General features: G+C 51.7%; 2 protein-coding genes across 2 annotated transcripts in view; one reads left to right on the top strand and one right to left on the bottom strand.

The window, feature by feature from the left end:
* The window catches only part of NME4 (NME/NM23 nucleoside diphosphate kinase 4), a 106653-nt gene that overhangs the window by 69461 nt on the left and 13228 nt on the right, over positions 1-23964 (top strand). The gene's annotated exons all lie outside the window — the stretch shown is intronic.
* LOC147685274 (mid1-interacting protein 1A-like) lies at positions 18465-19007 on the bottom strand. The gene has a single exon (XM_086939617.1). It carries the CDS (start codon positions 18919-18921, stop codon positions 18535-18537), a length of 387 nt encoding a protein of 128 aa, XP_086795743.1. The 5' UTR covers positions 18922-19007; the 3' UTR covers positions 18465-18534.

The following is a 23964-nucleotide window of genomic DNA, read 5'->3' as shown; positions in this document are numbered from 1 at the left end:
TGTTTCCTGGCCCTGCAGAGGCGTCCATTGGAGACATGTCTTGAGTTCCGTGCCGGTTCTCTTCCCTCCACCCAGGAGGGTTCACCGAGCAGCGGCAGCTCTGGTAATGTCTTCTGCGCTCAATGCCCCGGGGACTCAGTGAGCGGTACTGGGGCTGCGAGCTCACTGGGCAGAAGAGTGCTGGCTGATGGCACTGTCCTGAGCCGCTTTTTAAAAGTTGTCAGCAAAACTTGAAAAGCAATGCCCTAGCAGCATAAATGAATTTTAATAATGTGAAAAAGTCTGCCCCGTAAACCTCTGTAGTGTAACTAACTACACATGTATGGCGTGTCTCGCTGGCCATTATTTACTCCTGCGTGCCACCTGAACCCAGTGAAAATGGGGGCAGCCCCAGAGCAGAGGATAATTATCCAAATTATTAGGTGTACTCGACCAGTTTTTGTGTTTGTATAACTGTACACTGAAAGATTTCTATATATCTGAAAGAGACACGTTAGTGATAGATTCCTTACCTTAGAATATCCTCAGGCGTCAGACTGGATCCGGAAACTTTTGCGTAGCAATACCCCTGCGCGCCGGTAGGCGTCGTCTGCGGCTCCGCGTCCGTTGTCGGCGTCGTGAGCGCCGGGATGACGTCGTCGGAGTACTTAGACGGCGCCCATGCGCGCTGACGTCAGTTCTTCTTTTTTCCGCGCCAGCTAGCGCAGATCCGGAAGAAGCTCTACCCCCAGTCACTTTTTGACTGAAAACTTTTTGATCTTTTGATCTTCTCTTTAGTCGACTTCTCGACTATCGGTGCCAGGGATGCCCGGGTTCAAGCCTTGTTCGAAGTGCGGCCGACTCATGTCGGTCACGGACCCCCATCGCCGGTGCCTGAAGTGTTTAGGCCTCGACCACGACGATCGATCCTGCTCCGACTGCCGGGCCCTGACGTCGAAGGCTAGGCGGGAGCGGTCCCGCAAGCGTCTCGAGCTGAGGCAGTCTGCCCTGCGCCGCTCCAGGTCCCGGTCCCGGTCCCACGGGAGGTCGAGGGACAGGTCGCGAGGTCGGAGTCATCGACGTTCCGGGAGCGGACACCGATCGTCTGGTTCCAAGTCCTCAGGTAAGAGGCATGAGAGGTCGGAGCGACACCATCGATCCTCCGACCCGCCCCTCGCACGATGCGGCCGGAGACTCGGGCGACACCGCCCACGCGGCTCCGCGGGAGTCGCAAGCGTCGCCGCCTGCCCCACACCTTCGGGTCCCTGGGCACGGCGCGTCGCAGGAGGAGGTCGAGAGGTACCTCATGGCCATGAGGGCCCTCCCTCCTCAGTCGGTTCCCGTGACGCCTTCGGGCCGATCGGCTCAGTCTGGAGGTCCTTCCGGGTCGGGTGCTTCGGCCCCGGCGCCGCTGGCGACTTCGGTCCCGGCGCCGCACGACCTCGCTGGATCTGGCTCCGGATCCGGGACCTCGCCGGTCGACCTTACGACCTCGCCGGCGCCGTCCCTTCAGGTGTCGTCCCCGGCAGCCGATGTGGTTGCCGCCCCCAATGTTTCCTACGGTCCTACTCAGGAGTCGGAGGGGTGCCGCTGGGCGCCGATTCCGTCGGCCTTTGGAGACTTCTATCTCCACGAGGAGGCCCTGGCTGTTAATCCTGGTCTCCAGGAGCCAGGTGACGAGGAGCAATGGGAGGGGTCCGAGGACCCTCTGGCACGTGATTGCCAGTCACATCAGGACTGGACATATGAGCTTGGGGAGGCCAGTGGTATTGACACCTCGCCAGACACTGGATTTACGTCGCCCCCGACTGTGGCTTCGGAGGCGGGTTCTGCTTACAGCGTAGTGTTGACGAAGGCAGCTAAGGCCTTAAACCTTCAGCTCCCCGTCGCGGCCGTGAGGACTAATCTCCTCACTGAGGTCCTCAAACAGCAGTCCGGCTCCGCGGAGCCCCTCCTGCCGTTCAACGAGGCCTTGTGTGACGTTCTTCTGGGCACTTGGTCCAAGCCCGCCACAGGCCCCCCTGTGGACAGGAACGTGGCCAGACGCTACCGCCCGGCACCGGGCGACCCATGCTTTTTGTCCACCCATCCCACCCCCGAGAGTCTGGTCATCCAGGCCTCAAACTCCCAAACCGCATTCCCGTCGGCCCCGCCCGACAGGGAATCCAAGAGATATGAACAGTTCGGGAAGAAGGTTTTCTCGTCTGTGAGCCTAGGGCTGCGGTCTGTGAACACCGCCTGTCTCTTGGGCCGCTACACCCACACTCTGTGGGACACGGATGCGGAGGTGCTGCCTAGATGCCCGGAGGAGGTCCAGGCTAAACTCAGCCAAGCCCTGGCGGACGGCCGAGATGCAGCACGCTTTTCTATCCGGTGTGGGCTGGATACTACGGACTCACTGGGCAGGGCGATGGCAACGATGGTGGCGGTTCGACGCCACGCCTGGTTGAGGTCCGCCAACTTCTCGGCCGATGTCCAGGCCACCCTCCTGGACATGCCGTTTGATGGCCGTCGCCTCTTCGGCGACAAGGCAGACCATGCGCTGGAACGTTTCAAGGACTCCAGGGCCACGGCCAAGTTCTTGGGCCTTACGGCCCCACGCCAGCAATCGGGTGCCTTTCGCTCCTTTCGTGGCCACGGAAGGGGCGCCCCACCACGTACCGTCAGCCACGCACCGCAGAATGTTCAGCAACGCGGTGGCGGACGTGGGAACCGCCGTGGCGGTGGTCGGGGCCAACGGCGAGGCCAGTCCACACCTCCCTCAGCAGCCCCTGCCTCAAAACCTTCCTAGTCCGAGTTTTCAGGCCCATGTGACGCCTGTGGGAGGCAGGGTTCGCCATCACCTCTCCCACTGGCACACAGTCACTTCGGACAGGTGGGTGCTGCAAATTGTCCGAAGGGGCTTCTCCCTCCCCTTCGAGTCATCCCCTCCATCCATGCCACCTCAATACCACCGTGTGTCGGGGGATCACTTGCAACTTCTGCAAGAGGAGGTTTCGGCCCTCTTGGCCAAGAGGGCCATCGAGCGCGTTCCTGGGCCAGAAGTAGGACGTGGTTGTTACTCCCACTACTTTCTGGTACCCAAGAAGGGCAAAGGGGGCCTACGCCCTATCTTGGATCTGCGGAACGTCAACGGCTTCCTCCGGACGGAGAAATTCAAGATGCTCACTTTGGCTCAGGTCCTGACTGCCCTGGACCCAGGAGACTGGATGGTAGCGTTGGACTTGCAGGACGCCTATTTCCACATCCCCGTCCTGCCGGCCCACCGGCGTTACCTGCGGTTCACGGTAGGCCAAGAGCACTTTCAGTTTACCGTGCTCCCCTTCGGCCTTACCAGCGCCCCACGGGTGTTCACGAAGGTGATGGCGGTGGTCGCAGCCCATCTGCGCAGTCAGGGGGTATCAGTCTTCCTCTACCTCGACGACTGGTTGTTGAAGGCGGGCTCGCCCCAGACAGTCGTCAGCCACCTCCAGACTACGGCCGACCTCCTGCACTTGCTGGGGTTCTCCATCAATATGCCGAAGTCACACCTGTGTCCCTCTCAGAAGCTCCTCTTCATCGGAGCGGTTCTCGACTCGGCGCGGTTTCGTGTTTACCCACCCGAGCAGCGGGTTCGGGATATTCAGGCTCTGGTTCCCATCTTCCAGCCGTTATCCCGGGTCTCGGTCAGGTTGACGCTGCGGCTTCTGGGACTGATGGCCTCCTGCATCCTTCTGGTGCGTCACGCCAGGTGGCGGATGCGGGCTCTGCAGTGGGACCTGAAGTTTCAGTGGGCTCAGCATCAGGGCAACCTGTCCGATCATGTCCTGATCTCAGAGGGCACTGCAAGACAACTGCAGTGGTGGCTCACGGACCGCGACTGGGTCAGTGGCAGACCCCTCTCCCTACCCCAGCCGGAGCACGTAGTTGTGACGGACGCGTCCCTCCAGGGCTGGGGAGGCCACATGGGAGAGGCGGAGATCAGAGGCCTCTGGTCTCTGGCGGAGTCCCGGCTCCATATCAACCTTCTGGAGCTGCGGGCGATTCGTCTAGCACTGAAGGCATTCCTCCCCTCTGTCCAGGGGAGCGTAGTGCAAGTGTTCACCGACAACACCACCGCCATGTGGTACTGCAACAAGCAAGGCGGGGTGGGGTCGTGGACCCTCTGCCAGGAGGCTCTGCGCCTCTGGCAGTGGCTGGAACATCAGGGCGTGACCCTGGTGGTTCAACACCTGGCAGGCTCTCTGAATGCCAGGGCGGACGAACTCAGCCGCCGGTGCATGATGGATCACGAATGGCGTCTGAACTCGGACGTGGCGCAAGGTCTCTTTCAGCAGTGGGGAGAGCCTTGGTTAGATCTATTCGCCACAGTAGAGAACGCGCAATGTCATCAGTTCTGCGCGTTGGAATTTCCAAGGCGGCACTCGCTCGGAGAAGCTTTTCGTCGCGAGTGGAGCTGCGGTCTGTTGTACGCCTTTCCGCCTATACCACTTCTGCCCAGAGTGCTGAAGAAGATCAGGCGCGACCGGGCCCAAGTTATCCTTGTGGCTCCGGACTGGGCACGAAGATACTGGTATCCCGAGCTACTCAGCATGTCAGTCGATCCCCCGATTCGTCTGCCTCTTCGGGAGGACCTTCTGTCGCAGCAGCAGGGGACGGTCCTGCACCCGAACCTGTCCAGTCTCCACCTACAAGCTTGGAGATTGAGCGGCGGCAGTTGAGGCCATTTGACTTGCCTCCTGAAGTCTGTGATATCATTCTGGCAGCCAGGCGTCCCTCCACAAATTCGGTATACGCCTGCCGGTGGAACAGATTTGTGGCATGGTGCACAGCAAAGGCTGTGGATCCTCTCTCGGCGCCCCTTTCGGAAGTGCTGCACTTTCTTCTTTCCCTTGCCCAGCAGGGCTCTGCTCTGGGCACTCTTAAAGGGTTGTTACGGCCTTCCACATCGGGCAGTCCATTACCTTGCCCACTTTCTTTCCGCCTCCGCATCCCTCGAAAGAGGAAGAGAGGCTCCACCGTCTGGATCCAAAACGTGCGCTCTCCTACTACCTAGATCGCACACGCCAATTCCGGGTGGATGACCAACTCTTTGTTGGTTACGTGGGCGCAAAGAAGGGTAAGGCTGTGCACAAGAGGACCATCTCTAGGTGGATCATCTTGTGTATCCAAGCATGTTACTCCATGGCGAGGAAGGAGCCCCCGGCTGGATTGCGGGCTCACTCCACTCGGGCCACGGCAACGACAACTGCCCTGGGCCGCGGTGTCCCCCTGCAGGACATTTGCCAGGCAGCTACGTGGGCCTCGCTGCACACGTTCGCAAGACAATACTGCCTGGACAGTCAAGTCCGGAGGGATGGCTTCTTTGGCCGTTCCGTCCTCCAGGACTTTCTGGTGTGATATTGGTTCGCAGACCCACCACCGGGGTTGGTATTGCTGGGGTATCTATTCTAAGGTAAGGAATCTATCACTAACGTGTCTCTTTCAGATGCACAAGTTACTACTTGTGTAACAATATATCTGTAAGGGACATTAGTTAGTGATAGATTCCTTACCGACCCACCCATCCTCCCCGTTCTGCGAACCGATATCTAGGGTTAAGGTCATCCCCTTTCAGGGCCCTAGTTTCATGGCACCAGTGTTAGTTCCATCATGGCTCTGCGTATCTGGCGCGGAAAAGCTGTGTGTCAGAACTGACGTCAGCGCGCATGGGCGCCGTCTAAGTACTCCGACGACGTCATCCCGGCGCTCACGACGCCGACGACGGACGCGGAGCCGCAGACGACGCCTACCGGCGCGCAGGGGTATTGCTACGCAAAAGTTTCGGGATCCAGTCTGACGCCTGGGGATATTCTAAGGTAAGGAATCTATCACTAACTAATGTCTCTTACAGATATATCGTTACACAAGTAGTAAATTGTGCAACAAGCATTTGCAATGCAATAGGTCTCGCATTTACGCGAGTTTGAGCTATTGACACAGCAAATAACAGTGACTTTTGATTTTGTTTTTGTTTATAAAACATAAATAAAAGGCATTGTCATTTACAATGCCAATGGCTTAAACTTGCGTAAATGCGAGACCTATTGCATTGCAAATGCTTGTTTCCTTTTTGCCGTAAAGTGCAGCACGTGTGGGGGCCCTAGTGAGTCTAGATGTAGAAAGTAAAGAACTGAGGTTAAAACAGGAGGTAGTGGTCCACCCAGAACTTTTTTATGATTGTGGCCACTCTCCTGGTTAAAAACGTGAATGTTGTACACCCCTGTTATACCGTCACCGGGACGTGCACTATCGGGGTCAAAATGTTTCTTGCCATTGTTTCTATTTGAAGGCAATTCTTCAGGACCAATGTAAGATCTATCCACACTTTTTGGTGGTGGTCCCTAATTAATAAATTAAGTGACCACCCATACAGCACCCCAAAAAGTGGTACCTGCAGATCTAGGACATCAACCTGTGGGGAAAAAAGTGGGGAAGCATAGAGATATGTCAGAGCATTGCAGAAACCTACTATACTTGTCTCGTGTTCTAATAGTAAATAAGGTGATAAAAGGCATACGTCCCTCAGGGTGGTTGTGATCATGCACAGGGCGAATTGAAGCAGCGTTTAAAAACAGCAGTATTAAGAAGCAGCATAAAAAGGGCAGCCCAACTGGTACAGATGCTGCGTGCGTTAAGGGAACTCACCCCATTAGGGTCAGACTTTTGTTTCGGCTGTGGCCGGCAGGTTTCAACACTGAATAGTGTAGTATCCTTGGAAAGGTGGGAGATATAAAGGAAGTTTATATCATGATCGGTATAGTTCTTGAGAGCTAAATGACCAATCCTAAAATCCTGTATTTCTACACCCTTTCCAAAGTGCACAAGGGGGTTTCCCCGGTCCCTGGGAGACCCATTGTCTCAGGACTCTGCTTTATCCTTAGAAACAATGGCAAGAAACATGTTGACCCCGATAGCGTGACCTTATAACAGGAGTGCGCAACATTCATGTTTTTAACCAGGAGAGTAACCACCATCATTAAAATAGTTCTGGGTGTACAACTACCTCCTGTTTTAGCCTCACTTCTTTACTATCTACACTCACTAGGGCCCTCACACACACTGCACCTTACGGCAAAAAGGAAAAAAGATCTCCGCTAAAAGGCCCCGCCAAGGGCGCCGATCGGGTATTGCAGCGCCGACCCGTTAAGGAGCAGATCCGATCATGAAGCAAGACACCCCACTGATAGGAGGTGCGTGAGGGTCCCTTTCCAAAAGACCAACAGTGTTCAGTAGGAACTGCATACCTTTCTGTTTTGTTGTACTCAAGGGCTTGTATGCTTGACCTGGATAAATATAGCCCGCAGTCCCTCCTTTATTGTTAGTAAGCAGGCAAATATTACCAGTTCAAAGTACTTCCGTTCGGAGTCACCTCTGCTCCCAGAATATTTACCAAATGTCTGGCAGTAGTAGCAGCTCATCTCAGAAGACAACGTATTCATGTCTTCCCCTACCTAGACGACTGGCTCATCAAGTCAGCACTTACCAACATTGTCTGCAACACACTAAAACTACAATAGACCTACTTCATAAGTTGGGCTTCATGGTCAATGCACAGAAATCTCACCTGCATCCTTCCAGAATTCACAACATTCAGTCTGATACTACAGTTTCAACCCAACCAGACATTACCAGCCAGAGTTTTCATGCAACTGCTGGGAATGATGACGTCTTGCATCGCAATCGTACCCCATGCAAGGCTTTCCATGCATCCCCTAAAAGAGTGCTTAGCACGTCCGTGGAATCAGTCGCAGGGACAAATAACTGATCTTGTGTTGGTAGATTGCCGCACACATCTCTCTCTGCAGTGGTGGAACCTACAACATATATCAAAGTGCGGCCCTTCACAGACCCTATTCCACAGATCGTGCTAACAGACGCATCTCTCACCGGTTGGGATGCCCATCTCCAAGATTACACAATCCAGGGTCTGTGGGGCAAAAATCACAAAAGTCTCCACATCAACTCCCTAAAACTTCTGCTGGTGTTCCTATCACGCAATGCTTTTCAAACTCCCTTCATAGGCAAAGCAGTCCTAGTCCGCACAGACATCATGACAGCAATGACCTATGTACAAAAACAGGGAGGGGTACACTCTCCAACTGTCACGCCTCTCTCAAAATATTTGGAATTGGGCAATACATCACAGGATCTATCTCCTGGCGGAACACCTTCTAGGAGTAAATCAAATTGCCTACCTCCTCAGCAGAAAGAGGCAGCAAATTCACAAGTGGGAATTTCATCCCCAAGTTCTCCATCCATACTTCGAACAATGGAGATTTCTACAATTAGACCTGTTCGTCACAGTGCACAGGGCAAATGGCCCAAACTTTGCATCCAGGTTTCCACACCCTCTATCCAAAGGCAATGACTTATGGTGAACTGGTCAGGAATATTTGCCAACACTTTTCCACCTCTTCCATTACTAGTTCGGAAGCTCAGGCAAACATCCCTCACACTGATTCTAATAGCCCCCACATGTCTTGTCGACCTTGGTACACCACCCTGTTAGAACTGTCAGAGGTTCCACTTCAAAAACATCTCACTTCCAGTCTCCTCGCTCAAAACCATGGAGAAATCAGACATCCAAATCACGAGGAGCTCAACCTAGCGATTTGGTTCCTGAAGTCATAGTTTGGTTATTTAAATCCACCACCACAATGTATCTGCCCTGTTGGCTTCCGCCTTAGCGCCAGGACACCTCAGCGGAGGTAGCTGTGCACTTTATAAACGCCCTTTATCATTATTATTACTTTCATCATCAAAAGAAGCAAGAACGTCTACTACCAGAGCTTGCTATGCAGGGAAGTGGATAAGATCTGTTGTGGATTGTATTAACAAGATCAATTCCTAGACACTTCGGTACAAAACATTATCAGTTACCTGTTGCTCTTACAGCAAACTGGGATGGCTTACACATCTATTTGTTTACACCTTCAGCGGTGGCTGCATATTTGCAAAATAGGCCACATTCATCTCTATTCAAAATCTCTGTAGTCAAAGCTTTCATGGAAGGCTTGGAAAGAGTAATACCACCAAGAGTTCCACCTGCACCAGTGTGGAATCTTGACATTGTCCTTACAAGACTTATGGGTCCACCTTTTGAACCCTTACCTAATTGCCCTCTGCAGTTCCTTCATGGAAAGGTGCTTTCCTCATTGCCATCACTTCATTGAGGTGAGTTGGTGAGTTACAGGCCTTAGCCTTAGAAGAACCATTCTTTCAACTCTACAAAGATAGTTGTTGTTCGCACAAATCCGTAATTCCTTCCCAACGTGGTTTCTGCTTTTCATATTAACCAATCAGTTGAGTAATCGGTCTTCTTTCCTCAACCTGATTCAGTAGCAGAACAAGCTCTCCACATGTTGGACGTTAGAAGAGCCTTATTGTATTACATAGAAAGGACCAAGGATTTACACAAAACAATTGTTTGTTGCATTTACTCCAACTCACAAAGGCAATCCCATCTCTAAATCGGGCATTTCAAGATGGATTGTGAAATGCATCCAAACATGCAATGGAAAAGCAAAGAGGGTGCATTCTACACGCAAAATAGGGGCTACAATGGCCTTGGTCAACATTCCTTTAGCTGACATCTGTAAAGCAGCTACATGGTCTATACCACATATTTAACAAAGACTATTGTGTAGATGTGTTAGGCACAACAGGCTAATGTAGGCCAACCAGTGCTTAAGGCACTATTTCGGACAACTGCAACATCTACAGATTAGCCATCACTCGGGGAGCATACTGCTTTATAGTCCATACAAAGCATGTGTATTTGCAGCACACATGCCTCGAACCGATGCTGTTACAAAAGGGGGTGGTGATGGACGGAGCATCTGAACCAATCAAACACTCACACGCACAAACACTGCAGGGTTTATAATTATGCCGACGACACTCAAATCCTGATACAGATTGACCATTCACCGATGGCTCACTTGAGAATGCAAGACATTCTCAAGTTTACCATCAACTGGATGTTGGATAATTCATTAAAAATAAACCCTGACAAAACTGCAGTCCTAGCGGTCACCACAGCTTCTAATCCATGGTGTGATTCGTTCTGGCCGGCAGAAGTGGGGCCTTTTCCAGTAGCCGCAGGGGCAGTAAAAAGTTTGGGCATCAAAATTGATGCCCGGCTTTCCATGACCCAGCAAGTGTTGGCGGTGGTGGGTACATGTGTTAGTTTGCAGCGCCAACTTCGAAAATTATCCTCACTGTTGTCTTTCTCCACTCTCAGACTGGCGGTTTCTTCCCTGATTCTGGCACGCCTCGATTACGGCAACTCTTTATGTTATGGCCTACCTAAAAACCTGTTGGCTAGGCTACAGGTTGTGATGAACGATGCCGCCAGATTGATCTTTAAAAAAACCTTTGTCGAACCCGGGCCATGCCTTTACTTCAGGATTTACATTGGCTTCCAATTGCCCAGAGAACTAAATTCAAAAGCCTCTGTATTACACACAAGGCCATTTATGGCTCAGCCCCTAGCTATATTAAGGACCGATTGATCAGTTCTACGCCGAGTAGGGCCCTTCGGTCAGCTGATGCATGTAATTTCGTCTGTCCCCGGTTTAACCTTGCGTCCATGGGCGGTAGAGCCTTTTCTAGTACCATCCCTCAGGCTTGGAACCGCATTCCAGTTAAACTTCGGAAGGAAACTAATTTACTCCCTTTTAGGAAGAATCTGAAGACTGTGCTTTTCCTGGAAGCCTGGGGGCCCCTCTGAACTGGTGGCTCTACGTCTCTCGTTGGTTGTGTATGTTCGCTGATAGCGCTTAGATACCCCTGGGTGATAAAGCGCTTAGATACCCCTGGGTGATAATGCGCTTTATAAGTGTATAATAACATAACCCAGTCAAGAGATCTGGGTTTAATCCATCACCGTTCTTTAGCCCACTCTGCCACCCCAGTTCAGACATGGCCATATGCAAATCAGTCTGACCCTGTGCCTCATGGGAACAGTCCAGCCCGAACTGCCAAGCCATGCCTTCCCTGGACCGGAAACCAGCTTCCGAGGACCGGTTTCTGGCATTTCAGCCGTCTCTTTCCTGGCTTGCTTGAATCCAGTGGCAAAGTGAGCAAGGGACTCACGTCTGAGCATACCCTGCCAACTTATGGTGAACCGATGCTGTTACTTACCCAGTAAGCATCTGTCCTTGGCATGTAGAGTTGTAGATTCACATGCGCCCACCCGCCTCCCCGGACACCTATAGTAGTTGCATTTCTTCCTATTTACATACATATGCATGGACATCTCTATTCTACACTCACTCCATTCTCACCCTCTTGCTGGAAAACAATCGAACAATGGGGTAGATGCCCATTCACACTAAATCACTGAAAGGAGGAGTCTCCTTACCTCGTGATTGGAAAGACGACTTCTAAGAAAAACAACCTGCAAACATCCGGACCCAACACTAGATGGCAGGAGTATGCAAAGCATGTGAATCTACAGCTCTTCATGCTAAGAGCAGATGCTTACTGGGTAAGTAACATTATCCTTTTCGTATCGGACTATAACAGGAGATAATCACAGTGGTAAGCAACAACATCATTACATCGGCAGTCCGCGTGGTCTCCACCTCCAGCCCCATATCCTCTTATGTTTTTAGGTCTCGCCTGTCGATGCGCATGCGCATCGAGCAAGGCGAGAGTATTGGGACTTATCCACTCTTTATCCACACTGCAAGGAATCGTGGCGATTCCTTGCAGTGCCCGTGACTTTTAAGCTCAATGCGCATGCGCATTGAGCTTAAAAGCGCGTGCACGTCCGTCTTTGTTTACCCGCTCCGCCCCCTCCCCTTCCCGCCGTGTCGCATTTCTCCTCCCCCCTCCCCTCTCTTCCCTCCGTCTTGTTTATTTTACCCGCTCCGCCCCCTCCCCTTCCCGCCGTGTCGCATTTCTCCTACCCCCTCTTCCCTCCGTCTTTAGACTTTAAAGCATGTGGTGCAGTGGTCTCTTACAAACATTTGATGCTATGAATTAGATTCAGTTTGTTACTTTACCTAATTTTGGATACAGCACGGACCAAGGAAGACTAGAGTCTGCGTTTTTTTCCATAAAATGTACAGGTTAAAATCTGCACTTATTGGCAGCACTTGAAGTGAACGATTCATGGTTCATCGATGACTGTGGAGTTCAAGGCATGTGGGCTGCTGAATTCATATCTGTGCATAGTCCGCCACCTAGTGTTGGGTCCAGATGATTGCACATTGTTGTCCTGGAAGAGTCTTCGAAGTATCACGAGATAGGTGGCTCCTCCCCTGGACTACAGTGCGCATGGGCATCGCCTCCATCCCCAGATTGTTTTTTTCCGCCATTGGGTTCGGATGTGTTTCGGTTCCCTCTGTCGGAACCGATAGTTGTTCTACTTTATACTCGAGACCAAAAGGTCTTTAGGCTGGGCGTCGGTATAGTTGCGTACGGTTTTCTTACTGACTCTCAGCTCCGATCTCTTACTGCCCTTCCACGTGCTTTCGACGCGGACGGGCCTACACTACACCCTTTGCTATGGTGCGGACTCCGTTCAAGAAGTGTCCGCTGTGTCACTCTAAATATTCACACCTCGACGTGCACCCCGTGTGCAATACATGCTTGTCACCGGATCACCGCGAAGACACCTGCATGGCGTGTTCGAAATTTAGAAGTAAGAAGACTTTAAAGATTCGCCGGGCTAATCGGCTCCAGGCTCAATTATCGGCTTCGGCACCCCCACCTGATGACATCTTCCAGGAATCTGTCGAGGGAGAAGACGACGTACAAGGGTCGGACTCTGGCCCCGCGTCCGGGGAAGAGACCTACGACGCGGGTGAGGAGGCCTACGACGAAGTCTCCGACGAGGTAGGGGACGACGAACTGGCTTGTGCCACGATGGGAGATAGCTCGGAGGAAGAGCATCCCCAACCAGACTCAGGGGTTATTCCCCGTCATACGGCCCAGGTCGAGGGATCGCCTTCGGGCCTTACCCAAGATCTAACTATGAGTCCTACGTCCCCGCCTCCGGGCCCGGTCACGGACATTTCTAAGCCATCACTTATGTTGAAGAAACCGAAAGTGAAGCCAACTGGTCTCGCACCCTCGGATGCGAAACCGAAACTGAAAGTGGCGTTGGTGAAGAAGGTTCTGGAGGCGTCAACTTCCACGAAACCCAAAATGGCCGACTTGAAGAGCCACGCCAAAATGGCCGACCTGAAGAGCCACGCCAAAATGGCCGACCCGAAGCCCTCTGGGTCGGCGCCGAAGGTGAAGGCCTCCGACGCGGCTGCGTCGGCGACGAAAGGGGTCGTGGACCCGAAGACGGCTTCGAAGAAGCGTCACGCCGACAGCGCGCATAGCCATGGGGCGTCGGCCCCGAAGAAGAAGCCTACCGACGATCAGGCTCTCGGAGATGAGGGGTCGCTCGAGCCGGTTCAGCCCTCGGCGTCCTTTACAAGGAAGGTGGGGGAATCCTTACAGCGGATCCGACAGTCCACTGTGGTTCCCGATCAGGACACTGTACTGCCTAAACCCACGCCGAAGCCTGCTAAAGAGCAAACGCCCATTCGTTTTACCCTTCCACCCAAGTCGGCGCCGAAGGCCTTCGCGCCTAAACAGGGCGGACACTCAAAGGAGGTATTGACGCCGAAAGCTGCCTTGGTGGTGTCGAAGCTTCGGCTCCAGCCGCTTGCGGTGGAGGAACGTCGTGAGGTGATCATCGACGCCAACACCGGAAAATTGTCGCTCCTCAAACGAAAGATTACGTCGGAGCCGGCCTTGGAACCTTTTAAGATTCCGCTCAAGAACAAGAAGTACTCTGCGGACTCTTCGGCTCTGATGGAACCTCTGTCCCCACAGGCCTTGGAACACTCGCCGACGCATTCCCCCGCGCCTGATGCGGACGAGGAAGATGCCGAGTACACCTATCCTGCGTACTCGGATCCGGAAGAGGAGCATGTGCCCTGGACCGCAGGAGGCGACGCAGACGACCCGCTGTCGGGTCAGGACACAACTTTTCGCCGCCAAGACGTCCCCGACAGAGGACTCGGCGGCCTTCAATGCCTTAATAGAGAGAGCTGCAGCGAACCATGACGTCGAACTGCACTCGGACCCCGTGGATGCAGACTTCTTATGCGACACCTTCTCGGTAGCCGAAAAGCAAGTCAAGACACTACCGATGCTTAAAGGGGTGCTGAAACATGCACAGGAGGTTTTCAAGGAGCCCACCCGGGCGCGGGTGGTCAACCCTCGCAGCGACAGGAAATATAAAGCGGCGCCCACGGATCCCACGTATATTAAGGGACATTTGCCATTGGACTCCCTGGTGGTTTCCAACGCTCGGAAGAGGGCGAATTCGCAGACTACTGGTGACGCTCCTCCCCCAGACAAAGAGTCCAAGATCTTTGAGGCATCAGGCAAACGCATTGCTGCACAGGCAGCTAACATCTGGAGGATCTCTAACACCCAAGCCCTGCTTGCACGTTATGATAGGGCCCATTATGACACATTAGAGGCCATTCTGCAACACTTGCCTGACCAGTACAAGGAGGCGGGGGAGATGCTCATTCAGGAGGGTAAACTCATTACAAATGCATCCATCAAATGTGCCCTAGATGTGGCAGACACTGCCTCCAGGGCTATCAATACAAGTGTGTTACTTAGACGCCATGCCTGGCTTCGAATCTCGGGGTTCAAACCCAACATCCAAACCACGATATTGAGTCAAACAGTGAATCCTGACCATCTGTTCGGCCCTGAGGTGGATGCCTCCCTAGAAAAGATGAAAAAAGATACCGAAACTGCCAAATCTATGGGGGCTTTACAAAGTCAGCAGTTTCGGGGTGGTTCCTTTCGCCGCTCCAATTCAAGAGGCACCTCAAGGGGCCAGGCATCCCAGTCCACACAATACTACAAGGGTAACACCCAGCCCTCGTATAACAACAACAAGGGCAGGGGTGGCTACAGAGGCAATAATATCAAAGGCAGGGGACGTGGAAACAATGGCTCCAGGTCCACCACCACCAACAAGCAGTGACGTCTTGTCACTTCCCCCCGATCACACGACACCTGTCGGGGGGAGACTTCAGCAGTTCCTGCCGGCGTGGAGGTCCATCACCACGGACAGGTGGGTGAGGTCTCTTATCCAGTACGGGTACTGTCTAGAACTTGCGTCCATTCTACCGGACATACCGCCAAGAAGCCGTGCTATGTCCGGCGAGCACTTGACCTTGTTGCAGCAAGAAATTCTAGTCATGCTGCAAAAAGGGGCGATAGAGCTCGTTCCATTGCAAGAGCGGGGAACAGGGGTTTACTCCCTGTATTTTCTGATCCCCAAAAAGGACGGATCACTCAGGCCGATCCTGGACCTCAGGCCCCTGAACTGGTACATCAACTCGGAGCACTTCCATATGCTCACATTGCAGCAGGTGCTTCCCCTGCTTCAACAGGGGGACTTCCTAGCTACGCTGGATCTGAAGGATGCCTATTTTCATATTCCCCTGCATCCTTCCCACCGAAAGTATCTCAGATTCACGATCTTAGACCAGCATTACCAGTTCAGAGTCCTGCCGTTCGGGGTCACCACGGCACCACGAGTGTTTACGAAATGCCTAGCGACTGTGGCGGCGCATCTCCGTCGCCAGCACGTCCATGTCTTTCCATACCTAGACGACTGGCTCATTCAAGCAAAGACGGAACAGCAGTGCGTAGACCACGTGTCACGCACCATTCACCTCCTGCACGATCTGGGATTCTCTCTGAACTACCCAAAGTCCCATCTCCAGCCCGCCCACGTGCGACAGTATCTGGGCGCGACAATCGACACTCTGGCAGCCACTGCGCAGCCGAGTTCAGTGAGAATCGCCAGTATCCAGGCGCTGATCCAACGATTCAGACCCCAACACTCGCTTCCAGCGAAGGTGTTCATGCAGTTGATAGGCATGATGGCCTCCTGCATCTCCATTGTCCCGCACGCGAGACTACATATGCGTCCGCTTCAGGAGTGCCTAGCACGTCAGTGGACTCAGGCTCATGGGCAACTGACGGACCTAGTGTTGGTGAGCGGTCGGGCGTACAACTCTCTGCATTGGTGGAATCCACAAAACCTTTGCAAGGGCCGACCATTCCAAGAGCCTGTCCCACAGATCATCCTGACGACGGACGCCTCTCTCCAGGGATGGGGAGCGCATGTACTCCACTACACTGTGCAGGGACTATGGACACTTCAGCAAAGGAAGATGCACATCAATGTGTTGGAACTGATGGCAATCTTCATGGCCTTAAAGGCGTTCAAAGTACATCTGTGCAACAAGGTCGTGTTGATCCGGACGGACAACATGACGGCCATGTACTACATCCAGAAGCAGGGAGGTACACACTCTCCACAGCTGTCTCATCTGGCTCAGAGCATGTGGAGGTGGGCCATTCAGAGGAACATCTTCCTCATGGCAGAGCATCTCCCGGGCAAGGACAATCAAATGGCGGATCTGCTCAGCAGGCACAGCCATCAGATGCACGAGTGGGAGATACATCCATCAGTACTCCAACCCTACTTCCAAAGGTGGGGTCATCCAGAGATAGACCTGTTCGCCACAAAGGAGAACGCAAAATGCCAAAGCTTCGCCGCCAGGTTCCCACACCCCCAATCACAGGGCAATGCGATGTGGATGAACTGGTCAGGCAGATTTGCGTACGCTTTTCCCCCAGCACCTCTGATACCGCTGGTGGCACGCAAGCTCAGGTAACACTCGATGACGCTCATCCTGGTTGCTCCAACGTGGGCTCGCCAACCATGGTACACCACGTTTCTGGAACTCTCCGTGGTACCGCATCAAAGGCTTCATCTCACTCCCAGCCTTCTGACGCAGAGCCATGGCGACATTCAGCACCCAGATCCGCAACAGCTCAACCTGGCGATCTGGCTCCTGAAGTCCTAGAGTTTGGCTACCTCAATCTTCCCCCCGATTGCATGGACATCATTCGGGAGGCAAGGAAGCCCACTACTAGAGCTTGTTATGCGGCTAAATGGAAGAGGTTTGTCATCTACTGCGTGGACCACAGCATTGACCCGCTAGACGCTTCCATTCAAAACATCATATGTTACCTCTTTCACCTGTATCGGTGTAATCTAGCGTACTCTTCCATCCGCATTCACCTGTCTGCTATGGCAGCATACCTCCAGAATAGGCAGCACCTGTCACTCTTTAAGGTCCCTGCTATCAAGGCTTTTCTGGAAGGACTCAAAAGGGTCATTCCACCAAGGACTCCACCAGCTCCAGAATGGAACCTCAATGTGGTTCTTACAAGGCTGATGGGTCCTCCCTTTGAGCCACTGCACTCTTGTGAGCTCCAGTTTTTAACTTGGAAGGTTGCGTTCTTAGTAGCAATTACATCGCTACGGAGGGTTAGCGAACTGCAGGCGCTCACCATCCAAGAACCTTTCTTCCAGGTACATGCTAACAGGGTGGTGCTCCGCACTAACCCTAAGTTCTTACCCAAAGTGGGGTCACAGTTTCACATAAACCAAACAATTGAATTGCCGGTGTTTTTCCAAAACCCAGAGACGCTGGCGGAGCGTATGCTCCACACTCTTGATGTGAAAAGGGCCTTGATGTACTATGTGGACAGGACAAAAGATTTCCGCAAAACCAAACAACTTTTTGTTGCTTTTGCCACACAACACAAGGGAAATGCAATCTCCAAAGCGGGGATTGCTAGATGGATAGTAAAGTGCATTCAGATCTGTTACGCTAAAGCTAAGCGCACTCTCACTGTCCCACCGAGGGCCCACTCCACTAGGAAGTTGGGGGCCTCTATGGCCTTCCTAGGTAACATTCCCTTAGAAGACATCTGTAGAGCAGCCACATGGTCTACCACACATACTTTCACTAAGCACTACTGTGTAGACGTGCATTCCAAACAGCAGGCAGCTGTTGGTCAGGCTGTTCTAAAAACGCTTTTTCAGACTGCTGCAGCTGGCACGGGCGGCCGCCGTTAATGGAGGGACTGCTATGTATTCTATGCACAGATATGAATTCAGCAGCCCACATGCCTCGAACTGCAAATGCTACTTACCAGTATGCATCTGTTCTTGGCATGTAGGGCTGCTGACATTCATATCGCCCACCCTCCTCCCCGGCGCCTGTAGCAGCTGCAGTATTTATTCATATACACACATATGCTCATAGCATGGTCATCACTCACTTTCTTCACTCCATCTCTGCCAATGGCTAAAAACAATCTGGGGATGGAGGCGATGCCCATGCGCACTGTAGTCCAGGGGAGGAGCCCCCTATCTCGTGATACTTCGAAGACTCTTCCAGGACAACAATGTGCAATCATCCGGACCCAACACTAGGTGGCGGACTATGCACAGATATGAATGTCAGCAGCCCTACATGCCAAGAACAGATGCATACTGGTAAGTAGCATTTGCATTATTCTGTGCTGTTTGTTGTAGACCCTCTTCATTTCCAAGTTTGTAGACCCTCTTCATTTCCAAGTTTGGTTGAGTCGTGGTCCTTTGGTGCAATGCTGTGCTCACGTCACCTGTCGTCAGTGAGCCATCCCCATCATGTCTTTGTACCTCCGGGTCAGCGCGCGGGCTTGGTTGGTCAGGCGGCTCAGAACGTGCAGCAGTCCTCGGGTGTGAGACTGGAGCAGCACTTCCAGGTCAGGGCTCTCTTCCGTCTCCGGGTGCAGGTCTGCGGTGTTGGCCTTGGCCGGCCAGCCGTCCAGAGGGATCAGCCCAGTTTCTACCGTCATCCGGATGGACTTCAGCATGATGTAGCTCTGGTAAAGGTCAGAGAGGCCGGTGCCCTGCGCCTGGTCCAGCGGGACATCGAGCAGCAGGCTGGGAAACATCACTTCGTGCTCCATGTTGCAGGCGGCTTCGGAGAACCTGGCCATGGCGGAGGCGAGGCAGTTTTTCGGGTGCTGCATCTCCGAAACTGTACAGAGGCCTCCTCGAGTCGCAGGGCAGTTGTTAGGTTGGTGATTCCCAGTGCGACTGGGTATCTGCTGGCATTTCAGGGGTTATATGGGCCAGAAGCTGGTGGCGTGACTTTTTTTTTTTTTGGAGCAGTCAAATTGCAACAGTGGCAAAAGTTGGATCGTGCAGGCAATCTACTTCCACAGCTTGGTTAATAATCCCATGGGTTACGTAACGACTGCCAGCCCAAAGCTTGCTCAAGACAGCTCTTCGATTTCACAGCTCACTGGGTGAGGTGATCTGATGTTGGGCAATAAATAAACGAGACGTTCCTTCTGTTTCACAGTATGAATAACTCCCCTGCAGCCGGCCCAGAGTGACCCATGCAGACTTTGATAAATGCTTTATTCAAGGACAGTGTAAAATAACTTGATTAAAAAATGAAAAGATCTTACATGAGTTTACCAGATTTCGAAGTTTATTTTTCACTGTATATGTGTAAAGAAAAAACCACACAAGTACTATTAACATTTGAATAGTCCTAAATAGAATAAAATTACAAGACCTATATATTCCATCACCATGAGGTACTGTGCTTACGTTTTATGCGTCTTTTGTTGCATTCGGCTCTCGTGGTTTAGCTTTTAACAGTGCAAAACCTTTCTAAAACATAATTTTTTATAAACCTTTTTCTTGAATACCATTTCGCAAATAATTAACCATTTGAGCTCATTTAGACACAGCTTGTTTTCCATAAGATGACATGCTAATTACTTGCATAAGACAGATGTGTGCTTTCAGGGTAGGGAACCACAGGTGTTATATGGTGCAAATCATAATAAACATTGACAAAGTCAATCAGTCTCACCTACGAGAGCCTGTGACTCTCACTCACCCTCACTCACCCTCACTCTCACTCACCCTCAACCCCTCACTCACCCTCACTCACCCTCACCCACCTTCACCCTCACTCACCCTCACTCTCACTCACCCTCACTCACCCTCACCCTCACTCACCCTCAACCCCTCACCCTCACACAGTGCAATAGGTCTCGGAGCATTTGAGTTGGAGCTTTTAGATTTGTTTATGGCTTTTTTTATTTGTAATTCTTTAGCATTGGCTACAGGAAACAAAAATGCTAAAGATTTACAAAAAAAACCCATAAACAATTCTAAAAGCACTAACTCTAATGCTGCGAGACCTATTGCATTTCCAATGCTTGTTGAGAATAGCCCCTCGCTTCATAAATTGGCTTTTCTTAGTCCTCGCACCAGTCCTCTCCCTTTCTCCAGACTGCCAGTGAAGGGGGTTCCGACTTCTTCCCTGCTCGGGTAATGCCCCGTTTGGCTACCAAGGAGGTCACTCCTATGAAAGCTCTTTCGGTCCTTGGTCCCTCTACCTCCTCCAGGTGACACCAGTAGGGCCACTCGAGGACCCAAATCAATGTGGCTGCCCAGCACCTCCGAAATCTCGCACCCCCAACCCACTCCAAAAGGATAACGGGGCCAGACCATATGGAAGAAGGTGTGTATATGTACTAGATTTGAAGGAGAAGTGAAACTGAAAAGGGAAAGCTGAGAAAGTGTGGGCTAGTCCCAAGTGTGGATAGATTCATACATGAGCTGTGGCTGTCTGATATTCTCACTGCTAGTGTAGATTGTTGAGGCTGCTTCCTCTTTTGATGACGTGGATCTACCGGGTGTAAACAGAGTAGACGTGCTTATGAACTAAGCGACTTTCAGTAACTTCTGCTTTTTAGTTCTCGCTTAAAGACTGCATCAGATGTCTTACAAGAACTCATGTTGTTGCAAAAACACACTGAAAGGGCTTTTGGACAGTTCCTTTCAGTTGTTGGCTACTGACAGCTGGCTTCTGGCATTAGCTGACAAAACTATTCATCAGCATTTTTATCAGACCGCGACATTTCACAGATGTGATTTTTTTTAAAGTAGATTATGCATGGATTTGCTTGGATTTTTAAAAATGATTATATATGTATATTTTTTTAAGGAGGTTCACCGATCTTGATCTCTCTTGGTGCTACATACGCCACTTCCACCACCCGTCTCATGTTTATTTATTTGTTTACATTTATTTGTCTTCAAGAGCCATTCACTTGACTTTTAAGCTCTTCCATGCACTTTAAAAAAAAACTTAGTTTACTGTTCCATCATGGATATTTGGCCAATTTAGACCGATAAAGTAAAAAAATGGCTGCCAGAGTTCCATGACGCATTTGTACGCATTCATCACAATGCGTGGGTCGACTCATACATTGCATGCGTCACAATGCATGGTCCCAGACTGTGGTTCTCTTTGAAAACACTTGTTTACATGCATGGTTGCACATTTGCATGCTTGGTTCATTTTTTTGTAATTTTTTTTTAAAGACGTAGTTTATTGGGTTTCTGCACAAAACGTACATAAACCTTTACATAACAATTGCCAACTCAACCGCAAAGAGACGGTCTAAAACCCCCCATCAGTTATGCATTACATGTTATGTTGATATATCAGCACTTTGCAATCAGTGTACCAAATTAAACAAAGCCCTTTGAAACATAACCCCTCCACTCACTTCTACTAAAACTTTACTCTCCCTCCTCCCTAACTTCCCAACACTGACGCGCACAACTGTGTCTGTTCTCTTTATCATGCATTCACAGGAGTGACCATGTATTGATCTATGCGATGCACCTGTCCTATCTCGGGGCTGCCCCCCAATCAGTGATCTACTCCGCTCAATCGTCTTGTGGCTCATACTCTCGTAGTGCCTGCACTAATGTCTCCCATGCCGTCGCTGCTTCCAACGCTTTATCATTGTTTCGCCTACGCACCAGCTGATACCTTAACGCGCTTTCACTGTTGGCCCACTTTAGGAGCTCGCCCCTCCATCTTTTGCTGCTGGGACCCACTGTTGCCTTCCAATGCTTCGTGATTTCTCGTTTTGCCAGTATAAGCCCCATGTCTACAAATTTACTCGTAATCTTATTCTTGGATGTGTGGGGGAACCAGTGCAGAATGCTAATGGCCATATCAAACACCAGTTGCCTCTCTGTTATCGCATTTAGGGTATCTCCCACCTCCTTCCAATAGAGTCCCATCGCTGGGCAGGACCACAACATATGTTCTAATTCCACCCCAGCTCTTGTGCATCTGGGGCATGCCGCCTCTACTACTTTAAAGTATTTCCGGATTTTCCCTGGCGTCAAGTACGCTCTGTGGTGTATATAGAAGTGCACCAGCTGGAACCTTGCGTTCCTCGTGCTCTTCCAGGCTCTTCGCACTATCTGCGCCCAGGCTGCCTCAGGGATATCTTTCCTTAAATCTATCTCCCATTCTCCTTTCAATGTGTCCAGGGGCGCTAATCCTTCATTGAGCATTCTGGAGTACAGACACGTGACCGCCTTGAAGGTCCCTGCCGCCATCATGGCATACTGGCAGGCCATTGATGTCTTAGGTTCCATCAGTCCTTCCCGCCAGTGCGCTTGTATCGCTCTTGTTAACGCTGCGTGTAACAAGAAACCTCCTCTCGGTAAGTCAAACCTCTCTTGGAGTGTCTGGTAGGGTAGCATAGCCCCATCCTCGTACAGGTCCCCCAACATTTGGAGTCCCGCTTCCTCCCAATTCTGCAATTGTGACCAGTCTCCGCCGTGTGGTAGCGCCGTCACCATTCCAAGCAGTATTTCGGGTGCATACGGGTACAATACTCCCGCCCTGCGTTGGGAGCGGTTCCAACAAAGTCTGAGTGTTTTCTCCTCCGTTAGAAGGTCCCTGAGGTCTAACGTCTGCTGCAACGCTATATACGAGAGGACGTGGCTCGGTATTCCTCTACCTCTCATGTTCCGGTCCTTTAAATTCCCATGCTATTTCTTGCGTGAAGATCTGCAGTTGGGCTGCTAAATAATATAACTCAGTCCTCCCTCGGCCTTAGGCCGTATGAGCGTTTCCTGTGCAACTCTACGCCTGCCCGCACCCCAGAGGAAAGACACTATTAGCGATTTCAGTAATTTAAAAGTGGAGCTAGGTATCCACACTGGCAAAGTTCTAAAATAATATAAGAAGCGAGAAAGCGCTATCATTTTTAAGAGGGCTATGCGGCCCGTCACCAACAACGGGAGGGTGGCCCAAAAGGCCATGCTGCTTTTCAATGCCCTCACGCCGCGATCCACATTTCCCTCCAGCATGTCCGCCGCCGTCGTGTGATAAATGTGCACTCCCAGGTACTTCAAACAGGTGGGTTCCCACCTCACCGCCCGAACCATGCTGGGTCGGGTCACCCCCTGCCTTACTGGGAACAGACATGTCTTGGACCAATTTACTCTCAGGCCCGAGACTTCCCCAAAGTCCGAGAGCAAGCTTTCCGCTCCTGCCATTGCACTGTCAGCGTCTTCAAGGAAGTGTAGTAGGTCGTCCGCGTACAGCGATATGTACTGTTGACCCTCTCTGCTCCCCAGCCCCCCATAGTGGTTTCCCGTCCGAATCGTAACCGCCAGGGGTTCCACTGCCAAGGCGAACAGTAACGGGGACAGCGAGCACCCTTGTCTTGTCCCTCGTTCCACCGGGTATTGCGAGGATATCAGCGTGCCTACTCTCCCTCTGGCCACCGCCGACGTGTACAATACCTTCGTCCATTGCAGATAACCCTCTCCCAAGCCAAAACGTCTCAGTACTTGTATAAATACCCCCATTCTAAGCTATCAAAAGCTTTCTCGATATCTACCAGCAGTATCATTGGCTTTCGCGCCTCTGGGTGGTCTTCCTCCAGCAGGCGCACCAATCCCCTGATGTTCGCGGTCGTGTTCCGCGTCGGTATGAAACCAGCTTGATATTCGTGGACTAGCGTGGTCCTGTATTGTAACAATCGGGTCGCCAGGATGCTGCTCAATATTTTGTAGTCGGTGGTTAACATCGACAATGGTCTATAAGAGGCTGTATTCTTACTCTGCCTCCCTGGTTTCAACAGTGGGATCACTAGCGCTTCCCGCATTGATTGGGGTTACTTCCCTAACTCTTTCGCCTCCTTGTAGACTTCCTGGAGTCTCGGTGCAAA

This window comes from Lissotriton vulgaris, chromosome 10, assembly GCF_964263255.1.
Source record: "Lissotriton vulgaris chromosome 10, aLisVul1.2, whole genome shotgun sequence".
Lineage (NCBI taxonomy): Eukaryota > Metazoa > Chordata > Amphibia > Caudata > Salamandridae > Lissotriton > Lissotriton vulgaris.
The sequence above is the reverse complement of the archived record's forward strand: the minus strand, read 5'-3'. Positions and strand labels throughout refer to the sequence as shown.